Below are 11,079 nucleotides of genomic sequence, written 5' to 3' on the forward strand. Positions count from 1 at the left end.
ATATCTCTCTCCTCCTCTCTGTCTTCCCTTCCTCTCTCCATTTCTCTCTGTCCTATCCGACAACAACAGCTATGACAACAATAACAACTACAACAAGACCAACAACAATGATAACAAAAAAATGGGAAAAATGGCCTCCAGGAACAGTGGATTCGTAGTGCAGGCACTGAGCCCCAGCAATAACCCTGGAAGCAAAAAGAAAGAAAGAAAGAAAGAAAGAAAGAAAGAAAGAAAGAGAGAAAGATCAGCCCCCCAAACTGCTGTGATTGCTTATTCCAACCCAACGGTGCCCACCCCAGTTTCCAGCACTCTGAGGTGTACCCACAGACAATGAGGTAGTACACAGAAGAGGGCAAACTCTGGGTCACACAACACAGATAATGCAGAAGTGACAACCACGACACCCACTGCCCGACCCAGTCTTGTCACTGCTTACCGGGATGTGCTACAGGGTTGCCATGAGAACAAGAGCTGAGAAGCCCACAAGCAGATTGAATGAAGTAAGTAGCCATGATTCAAATCCCGGCATTGGTACTTGCTCCACATAAGAGCTCAGTCAAGTCACATTGTCATGATCTCCAGTCTAATGCTGCCTCAGTAGTACCCACGTCGTGGTTTCCCATTTGGGCTTTGAAGAACCCCTCAGAAAAGCTTTACATAGTAGAGTTCAAGCCCCTCAGCTTTTTCTGATTAGATTTCAACAAACATCTACTTTTTAAAATATACCTATTTATTTATTGGGTGGAGACAAGAGTTCATCGAGAAGGATGGGGAGAGAGAGAGACACCTCCAGCACTGCTACATTGCTTGTGAAGATTTTCCCCTGCAGGTGGGGGCCAGGGGATAGAACCTGGGTCCTTTTTTTTTTTTTTTAAGAGTTTATTTATTTTATTAATGACAAAGATTCGAGGAGAAAGAGCCAGACATCGCTCTGGTACATGTGCCGCTGGGGACTGAATTCAGGACCTCATGCTCGAGAGTCCAGTTCCTTAGCCACTGTGCCACCTGGGTCCTTAAGCATTGCAACATGTGCGCTCAAGCAGGTGCCCCACCTCCTGGCCCTCCAATAAACATTTTTTAATTCTTTTGTTTCCTTATAAAGACAGAAGTAAATAAAGGGGGAGAGGAAGAGAGATACCTACAACACTATGAAGCTCTTCCCCTGCAGGTGAAGATGAGGGACTTGAACTCAGGTCCTCAAGCATGGTAGCATGTACCTCATCAGGGAGGTCCAGCACCCAGCCCCTTTGATAAACATTTCTAGTTCTCTTCCCTCCATGACAAAGAACTTCCTGCTCCCCAAAGACAACAATGTAATGCAGCTCCTAGGGATAGGGATGGAGCCAGGGCCTTGCATCTGCATGATACCACTGCTGAGCAGCCTCCCGGGGTCAGCTGTATTTTTTTTTCCAATCTTTATTTTAGAAAGAGGAGAGACACCGCAGTACTGCTCTACCACTCACATTGCCATGATTCAAAGCCAAGGCCCTTGTGCTTGGTGAGGTGCATGGTTTATATTTCATGAGCTATCTTCTCGTCCTCCAAATATCATATTTTTAGAGACAGAGGTAGAGAGGGAAAGAAACCACAGCATTGCAGCTTCCTCAGTATGGTGGAGGCCTGGCTCAAACCTGGGTCGTGCACATGGCAAGGCGGTGCACTATCCAAGTAAGCTATTCTGCCAGCCCTAAAATACCATTTTCAAAAAGCTTTTTAAGCCAAGGGACCAAGCAGGCAACACAAGTGGTTGAAATGCTTCCATGACAGACCCAGGCACAGGGGGCTGCTGCTTGGCTTGTGCAGCTTGTTGCCAAGAGGGATAGTAGGTCTGCTGCCAGATCCGTCTCTCTTCTCTTTTTGAGAAGCCAGAAATGTGGCGTGCACTCCCTCTCCCTCTCCTCCTTCTCCTACTCTTTCTCCCTCTCCCTGTCTCTCATGGCAAAATGATTTAAAAAAAATTTTTTTTTTGTATTTATTTTCCCTTTTGTTGCCCTTGTTGTTTTTTATTGTTGTTGTTATCATTGTTGTTGTTATTAATGTTGTCATTGTCTTTCTCCCTCTCATGTTAATGGATTCTTTTTTCTTTAGGTAGAGACAGAGAAGCAGAGACAGAAAATGAAAAAAATCACAACAGACAAAAGCTTCCTTCAATATAGTAGGGGCTAGACTAGAAGCTGGGTGACACACTTGGCAAAAAAGCTCACTACCAAGTGAGCTATCTCACTGGCCCTAATAGATTTTTTGTTTGTTTGTTTGTTTTGTTTTGTTTTTGAGCCCTGGTATTTTTGTTTTTTACTTCTTCCCTTTTGCTGCCCTTTGTTGTTGTTGTTGTTGTAGTTATTATTGTTGTTGTTACTGATGTCATCGTTGTTGGATAGGACAGAGAGAAATGGAGAGAGGAGGGGAAGACAGAGGGGGGGAGAGAAAGACAGACACCTGCAGACCTGCTTCACCGCTTGTGAAGTGACTCCTCTGCAGGTGGGGAGCCGGGGGCTCGAACCAGGTTCCTTACGCCGGTCCTTGCGCTTCATACCACGTGCACTTAACCCTCTGTGCTACCGCCCAACTCCCAGCAAACTGATTTTTAACAGTAGGCAATTGACTTAAACATTTAAAATGTATTGTGGGCCAAAGAAAAAAGACTATGTGCCAAGTTCAGGCCTCACCTGACATCCCTGCCTTGCTCCTGAGCAAAGGCTGTTCCAGGAAACCCTCAAGACCTGAGCCAAATATGACTCACTGAGGTCACAGGCTCAGAAATGTCATGAAAAGTCACAGGGTGAAGCCTGGCTGGCCTCATTATATCCCAGCCTGATGTTCTGACAGCAGACTCTACCAGGTTTCTCGGGTCCCAGCAAAGCCTAGGGATATGAGTTCAAATCCCAGCACTGATAGCCCACATTCTCTACTTGCCCTCTTCCAAGTATCACGCTTGCTGATCCACACAACAGCCTTTCCAGCATTGCTTGAAGTGTTCTTTTCCTCTCCTAGCAAGTTTCTACCATTTTAAGCAGCTAAATGTCTGTGTCAGCTCCTTGGTGAAGAGTAAAGCCGTCAGTTCCTCCTCAGTCTCTTTTGGCACCCGCACTCTCTTCTAGATTCGACCAGAGACTGGGACTGTTTGTACCTCACTCCCCCACCCTCATTCCCCCAACCCACCCCACTCCCGACTAGGAGTCTCTTGGGGACACAGACTCATTCTCACTTACTGCGGGGCCCCGGCATCACCAGTGCTCAGAGTATGAATCCGGCACAGAGAGTCGAGCTTCAACTTGTTAACTTGTTAGACTGATTGAAGCCCCAGATTTTCCCCAGCCTACTAGCCCCATATTGGACCATCTTCCCCTCCATCTTGGACCCAGAAAAAGTGGCTCTCCTAAGCCAGCAATTCACTGAAAATCAAAAGAACCATGTAAAAGATAGTTTATTGAGATTCCCCCCCCAGCCTAGTCTCAGTCTCTCAGTACAGTCTCATGGGTGGAAAAGACCATGCTTCTGGGCTGCTCTGGGCCACCACCCAGGAAAGGCTGGGCAGTGGGGCAGGGGGACTGGGGCTCCAGTCCAGAGCAGAGGTCTGGGGCAACAAGGGTGACGGTGGCTGAGGCAGGGGCTGGGATGGGCCAACTCCCCAGGGCCGGGGAGGGGGCGGTGTAGCTACCAACCAGATGCTTTTCAGTAGGTCAAAGGCTGTTGGGGGGCCCCAGGCTGTCCCAGATGGTGATGGCAATGAGGTTAAGGGAGGTGGCCAGGGACCTTTCGGCTGAGCCAGGTTCACTCTGTGTGCGACAGGAATGCTGGAGGTGTGCAGCCTGGAAAAGGAGGAAGGTTCCTTTGGCCCCTGTTGCCTCCGCTGCCTTCCCTCCCCTGGGGACTGCTCAGTGCTGTTGATCCAGGAGGGTGTCCTTCTTCGTCTCTCACAACCCCCAGGACTGGCCCCTGGCACAGAGGAAAGAAGCATGGGGACAAGTGAGCCAGAGCAGACAAAGAGAAGGGAAGCACAAGAGGCAGAAGGTTGGATCACGGGGGCCAGGTAGTGGCACACCCAGTTAAGTACACATATTACCATGTGCAAGGACCCAGGTTCAAGCCCCACCTGCAGTGGGAAGCTTCCTGAGTAGTGAAACAGGTCTGTAATAGTCTATCTTCCTCTCTCCCTCCCCCTCTCAGTTTTTTTTCTGTCCTATTAAGTGTAATAGAAAGAATAAAAGGAAAAGGGAAAAAATGGCCACTGGGAACAGTGCATTCATATTGCCAATGCCAATCCCCAGCAATAACCCTGGTGGCAGTAAATAGCAACAACAGTAACAATAAATAAAGGTTGGCTCACCTGGCAAAGGTGGCTGGCAGCTCCAGAGCACCAGGGTAAGGTCAGGCACATGGCCATGGCAGGCCTGTAAGGAGCCCACAATAGCATCCCTGGCCTCTTGCACAAGGCTTCTCCTGGGGAAGGCTTGTGGCAGAATCAGTTGGTGCCGTAGTTCTCCCAGCAGCTGTCCTAAGTCAGGGAGCTTTGGGGAACTAGGTGGGCCTGGGCCTGAGCCCCCAGGTATCTGGTTCTCCTTGTCCCTTGACTGTGGAGTTGGTTCGTGGGCCCTGCCTGGGCTTGGGGAGGCCTTGGTCAAGAGTGTGAGGGTGCCTGGGTTCAGGGACTCACTGCCAAACAACCGTGCCACATCCAGGGATTTCACCTCATGATTGAAGAGACCCCGGTGCTCGCGGCTCAGCCGACCCTGGGTTATGGCCACAAACTTGGAAGCAACAGGGGCCACAGGATCCTGAAGGGCCACTGGTGGATCCTGACTGGACTTGGGGGGATCCTGACTGGCCAGCAACCGACGGCGGCTGCAGACCAGAGCCTCATTACGCTCCCGCCTGGTCTTCCGTCGGCGGACACGGCCAGGTTTCTCAGGCCTCTGGAAAGGCTTGGGGGCTGGCCCCCGGGGGTCCATGGTGTCCTAGAAGATAAACACAGGGTGATCATCAGCATTTAGATAAATCAGATATCGGGGGCCGGGTGGTAGCGCACCTGGTTGAGTGCACATGTTACAATGCACAAGGACCCAGGTTCAAGCTCCCGGTCCCCACCTGCAGGGGGAAAGCTTTGCAAATGGTGAATCAGGGCTGCAGGCGTCTCTCTCACCCGATCTCCCCCTCCCCTCTCGATTTCTGACTGTTTCTATTCAACAAATAAATAAAGATAATTAAAAAAAAGAATTTTAAAAAAAGATAAATTAGATATCTAAAAGACAGTGGTGAGAAAAAGAAATGCGTGGTCCAGGAGGTGGCATAGTGGATAGGGCATTCTCAAGCATGAGGTCCTGAGTTCAGTTCCTGGCAGCACATGTACCAGAGTGATGTCTGGTTCTTTCTTACCTCTTATGCCTCTCATTAATCACTAAATGAAACCTTAAATATAGAGAGAAGAAGAAATGGTATGTGGCAAGGTGAGGGTACTATTAAAGGCAAGCTGGGTGGAAGAGAGTAGACAGAGAGAGACCAGGACAGGCCTGGTCAGAGAAGAGCTCACCGCGGTGGGGTGGGGTCAAAGGAATCATGATGAATGGAAAAATCTGTTACAGGAAACAGGGGCGTGAGGAAAGCATCTGGAAGATGGGAGACAAGGATGGGGTCACGAGACCGGAGGAATCGGGAGAAGCAGAATGGGATTTTGGACAGAAGAGAAATCTGTTACAGTGAGCAAGGATCCAGGTACAGTGCGCAAGGATCCAGGTTCGAGAGCCCCTGGTTCCAACCTGCAGGGGTAAAGCTTCACAAGTGGTGAAGCATGGCTGCAGGTGTCTCTCTGTCTCCCTCCCTCTCTATCACCCCCGTCCCTCTCAATTTCTGGCAGTGTCTATCCAGTAAATAAATAAAGAGAGAAATCTAAAAGGGAGTCGGGCGGTAGCGCAGCGGGTTATGCACACACGGTGCAAAGCGCAAGGACCAGCGTAAGGATCCCAGTTCGAGCCCCCCCCCCCCATCCCCACCTGCTGGGGAGTCGCTTCACAGTCGCTTCACAGGCAGGTCTGCAGGTGTCTGTCTTTCTCTCCCTCTCTTTGTCTTCCCCCTCCTCTCTCCATTTCTCCCTGTCCTATCCAATAAAAAAATAAATAAAAATAAAGCCACCAGGAGCGGTGGATTTGTAGTGCAGGAACGAGTCCCAGCAAATAATCTGGAGGGGAAAAAAAAATAAAAAGGAAGAAAGAAATCGAAAAGTTGAGGAGGAGCAACGGGAGCATGTACAGAGTGGAGAGAGATGGCATGAAGGATGAAGGGAAGCAGGAGGAGGGCAGAGGCGCCATCTGGGGGTGGGCCGGGGGGGGGGAGCAGAAGTGGGGACAGTTGAGGCAAGAAAAGCCCTACGGTTGGTGGGGGAGGGCGGGTTGGGGCACCTCACCTCCTACCCCAACGAACCCCGCGGTCCCCACACACACGTGTCTCTGGGATTCAATGGCTTCTTCTCTGTTGTAACCTCAGTTCCCGACGCCAAATGCTCTTCTGGGCCTTACATGGGGTCCGGCGCATCTCGTGCGCATGCGCGTGCCCCTTTTGTGCCCTTTGGCCTCGGGACTCAGAGCAGCACGAGACACGTAGGGCGAGATACGGACACAGAGTGCCGGTTACGGCCCCGCCCACTCCTGGCCTCGCTTTCAGACACCTCTCCCATTGGTCCATACGCCCCTCTCATCCACCAATGGGCTGTGTGGTCCACTAGGCCTGCTTCTTCAAGGATGCTGATTGGTTTAGACATCTTTTGGCAGATTTTCTTCGGTCTGGTGGAGGGATTGAACGAGGCCCTGGAGAATGAAGGGCTCTGAGTATGCAGCAAGTTCCCAGACAGATTCTATTCCTGAGGAAATCCGTGTAGGGGTTTCATTCAAAACGGAACTTTGAAGCTAGACTACCTAGATTCAAAGTCCCCAAATGACACGTCTGAGTTGTGTGACATTGTAAAATGTTAATTGCTTAGAGCCTCAGTGTTTTCATATAGGTTGCAAAATGAGGTACTACGCATGGGCGTGGGTTCAAGCCCCCAGTCTCCACCTACAAGGGGGAAAGCTTCAAGTGAAGCAATACTTTAGCTGTGTTTCTGTTTCTCTCGCTCTTTCTTCCCCTCTCCCTGTCAATTTCTGTCTCTATACAAAATAAATTTAGGGTGGAGAGTAGATAGCATAATGGTTATGCAAATAGCCTATCATGCCTGAGGCTCCAAAGTCCCAGGTTCAAGCCCCCACAACACCATAAGCCAGAGCTGAACAGTGCTCTGGTAAAATAAATAAATAAATAAACAATTAAAAAAATGAATGCCCAAAAAATTAAATGCTGACAAGTTGCTGAATGAGCCCATAGAGCTACTTAATTTGTTAAACATTTTTATTGAATAATTTATTGGCTAGAGACAGAGAAATTGAGCATGATAATGTGAGCATTAAAGTGGAGGCCCCACCACCCAGCCCCTGACAGAGCTCGGAGCTGTTGAAATGGCTCGCTTGGATAATGCACTGCTTTGCTATGTGCCTGATCTATATTCAAGTCTGGTCCCCACTACATTGAAGGATGTTTTATCGTTGTGGTATCTCTCTACCTCTCTCTCTCTCTCTCTGTATGTGTATTTCTTTTTTTTAATTTTTTTAAAATTAATTAATTAACTTATTTTCCCTTTTGTTGCCCTTGTTTTTCATTGTTGTTGTAGTTATTGTTGTTATGATGTCGTCGTTGTTGGATAGGACAGAGAGAAATGGAGAGAGGAGGGGAAGGCAGAGAGGGGGAGAGAAAGATAGACACCTGCAGACCTGCTTCACCGCCAGTGAAGCGACTCCCCTGCAGGTGGGGAGTAGGGGGCTCAAACCGGGATCCTTCAGCCGGTCCTTGCGCTTTGAGCCACATGCGCTTAACCCGCTGCGCTACCGCCTGATTCCCGTGTATGTCTATTTCTAACTAAAAGAAAAAGAAACAGCGTTTCAGTGAATCCCTTCAAGTTGTGTTTCTCAGTAAGAATTATTTCAGAAACTGCTTCTTTAATTCTCCAACGTGTATGTGTCCACTAGACAATTTTTAAAATGACTTTATTTTATTTTATTTTTTGCCTCTGGGCTTATTGCTGGGCCTCAGTGCCTGTACTATGAATCCTCTGCTCCTGGAGGCTATTTTTTCCCTTTTGTTGCCCTTGTTATTATTATTGCTGTCACTGTTGTTGGATAGGACAGAGAGAAATCGAGAGAGAGGATGGGAAGACGGGGGGGGGGGGGGGAGAGAAAGATTAACTTCCATAAACACCTGCAGACCTGCTTCACCGCTTGTGAGGCAACTCCCCTGCAGGTGGAGAGCCGGGAGCCAGGGGCTCGAACCGCGATTCCTACACCAGTCCTTGCGCTTTATTCCATGTGCGCTTAACCTGCTGCGCTACCGCCCAGCTCCCTTAATAGTATTTTATTTATTTACTAATGAAGACGATAGGTGGAGAGAAAGAATCAGACATCACTGTGGCACAAGTGCTGCCAGGGATTGAACTTGGGACCTCTTAGAGTCCAATGTTTTATGCACTGCGCCACCTCCTGGAATATGGAATTTTTATTTATTTTTGTGAGAAACGTCTTTATTAATTTGATAATTGGATTTTAAGATGACCTTACAGTAAAGGTTTTTCTTTTCCCCCTTTTGTTGCCCTTGTTGCTATAGCCTGTTGTGGTTATTATTGTTGTTGATGATGTTGTTCGTTGTTGGATAGGACAGAAAGAAATCGAGAGAGGAGGGGAAGACAGAGGGGGAGAGAAAGATAGACACTTGCAGACTTGCTTCACCTTCTGTGAAGCTACTCCCCCGCAGGTGGGGAGCCGGGGGCTCCAACTGGGATCCTTACTCAGGTCCTTGCGTTTTGCTCTACAGCCCGACCCCCACAGAAAAGTTTTTAAATGGTGGAGACAATTATAGTGAGAAAATGTGGGATAGAAAGGTGCAGAGATTAGTCAACAATTTATATGGCTTTATATGTTAACTCTTTTTCAACCACCAGGTTCCAGATGCTACCATGATGCCAACTGGACTTCTCTGGGCAGACGACCCCACCAATATGTCCTAGAGCTCCACTTCCCCAGAGCCCTGCCCCACCAGGGAAAGAGACAGGCTGGGAGTATGGATCGACCTGCCAATGCTCATGTTCAGCAGGGAAGCAATTACAGAAGCCAGACCTTCCACCTTCTCACCCCATAATGACCCTGGGTCCAAACTCCCATAGGTTTAAAGAATAGGAAAGCTATCAGAAGGGGGGATGGGATACGGAGTTCTGGTGGTGGGAACTGTACCCCTCTTCTCCTATGGTCAGTGTTTCCATTTTATAAATAAATAAATAAAATTTTTAAAAAAGTGCAGAGAACATGGTTTAAGCTAATCCTTTTTTTTTTTTTTTTTTTTTTAAATGAGACAGCGATCAGAGCACTTCACTATCATATCCAGTGCTGGAGACTAAACAAGAGCTTCACATATGTAAAGCATGAATTCTGGTGCAGACTCACTTCTATAGCCTCTCACCTCAGACTTTATAATCAAATTATGTCAGATGATTCTCTGTGCCCTAATAAACTGTATTACTTGTGTAATAGTAATTGCTTGGTCTTCATAATCTTCCAAGCCAGATACTCCTGCTAGGAAATCACCCTAAGTGACCTCTTCCTCTCCCCTCCCTCAGAGGGCCTTTGTATATCCCTTAATCATAGCCTGGATCTTTTCCTTGGCTCTGTGCATCTGACTCCCTCAGCATACTGGGATAAGGCCAGAATCTGATTTACCAGATATTAAATATCTGATATCCTCATTTAATATTCATTCAGCAAGTACTTTAAAGCTGCCATAGTACTTGTTACTATGAGCCAGGCCCTGTGCCAGACAAGTGGGCTGAGGCAGAACTTACACACAGTAAATAAGACTCACCTCTATATGGGTTTTCCCCACTATCTGAAAGTAGAATGTTCTGGTGAAAACTTCCATAAGCTTCAAATCCCCCACACCACCATAAGCCAGAGCTGAGCAGTGAAATGGAAAAAAAAAATTAAAAAGTCGGGGGGGGGGGGAGGTGGAGGTGGGGATGGGGGTTGTCGTTGGGGGGAACAGGCTGGAGAGATAGCATAGTGGTTATACAAAGTGACTTTTATGCCTGAGACTTCAAGACCATAGGTTCAGTTCCTACAATTCCACACAAAACCGTAAAACAGAACTAAGCAGTATTTTGGTTTAATAAAATAAGAAAGTGGCCTGGGAGGTGGCATAATGCCTGGAGTATGAGGTCACATGTTCTATTTCATGCCTGGAATTGAATGTACTAAAGTGATGCTCTGGTTCTCTCTTCTGTTTTTCTCTCTCTCGTGTTAATGGATTTTTTTTCTTTAGGTAGAGACAGAGAAGCAGAGACAGAAAATGAAAAAAATCACAACAGACAAAAGCTTCCTTCAATATAGTTGGGACTAGACTGGAAGCTGGGCAAAAAAGCTCACTACCAAGTGAGCTATCTCACTGGCCCTAATAGATTTTTTGTTTGTTTGTTTGTTTTGTTTTGTTTTTGAGCCCTGGTATTTTTGTTTTTTACTTCTTCCCTTTTGCTGCCCTTTTTTATTGTTGTTGTAGTTATTATTGTTGTTGTTACTGATGTCATCGTTGTTGGATAGGACAGAGAAAAATGGAGAGAGGAGGGGAAAGATAGAGGGGGGGAAAGAAAGATAAGACACCTGCAGACCTGCTTCACCGCTTGTGAAGTGACTCCCCTGCAGGTGGGGAGCCGGGGTTCGAACCGGGATCCTTATGCCGGTCCTTGTGCTTTTCGCCACCTGCGCTTAACCCGCTGCGCTACCGCCCGACTCCCAATAGATTTTTTTAAAGACTTTCTTTTTGTTTGTTTGTTTTTTATTATTTATCTATTTTGCCTCCAGGGTTATCGCTGGGCCTCAGTACCTGCACTCCAACTCCCCTGCTCCTGGAGGCCATTTTTTCCCATTTTGTTGCCTTTGCTGTTGTTATTGCTATTGTTGCCATTGATGTTGTTGGATAGGACAGAGAGAAATTGAGAGAGGAGGGGAGATAGAGAAGAGG

At 47.7% G+C, this 11,079-nt stretch overlaps 1 protein-coding gene across 4 annotated transcripts; it reads right to left on the reverse strand.

Moving 5' to 3' along the window:
* Window positions 1-3,406: 3,406 nt before the first annotated feature.
* Window positions 3,407-6,552, reverse strand: PRR19 (proline rich 19). 4 transcript variants are annotated; one of them, XM_060186039.1, is made up of 3 exons: window positions 6,415-6,551; window positions 4,328-4,955; window positions 3,407-3,936 (listed from the first exon to the last, which is right to left on the reverse strand). In XM_060186039.1, exons 2-3 carry the CDS (start codon window positions 4,947-4,949, stop codon window positions 3,461-3,463), a joined length of 1,098 nt encoding a protein of 365 aa, XP_060042022.1. In that variant the 5' UTR covers window positions 4,950-4,955; window positions 6,415-6,551; the 3' UTR covers window positions 3,407-3,460. The 4 variants fall into 4 exon arrangements, with proteins under 4 accessions (XP_060042022.1, XP_007532997.1, XP_060042021.1 ...); XM_007532935.2 differs by having other exon boundaries at window positions 6,398-6,551; XM_060186038.1 differs by lacking the exon at window positions 6,415-6,551 and adding an exon at window positions 5,988-6,070.
* Between the last annotated feature and the right edge of the window lie 4,527 nt (window positions 6,553-11,079).

The sequence above is a fragment of the Erinaceus europaeus genome, chromosome 2 (assembly GCF_950295315.1).
Source record: "Erinaceus europaeus chromosome 2, mEriEur2.1, whole genome shotgun sequence".
Taxonomy (NCBI): Eukaryota; Metazoa; Chordata; class Mammalia; order Eulipotyphla; family Erinaceidae; genus Erinaceus; species Erinaceus europaeus.

Excerpts from the sequence above, each read along its gene's own strand:
- PRR19 (XM_060186039.1), bottom strand. The coding sequence starts at position 4,949 with ATGGACCCCCGGGGGCCAGCCCCCAAGCCTTTCCAGAGGCCTGAGAAA. Across the intron at positions 3,937-4,327 it reads CTGCCAGCCACCTTTGCCAG|GGGCCAGTCCTGGGGGTTGT; the intron begins GTGAGCCAACCT and ends CCTCTGTGCCAG.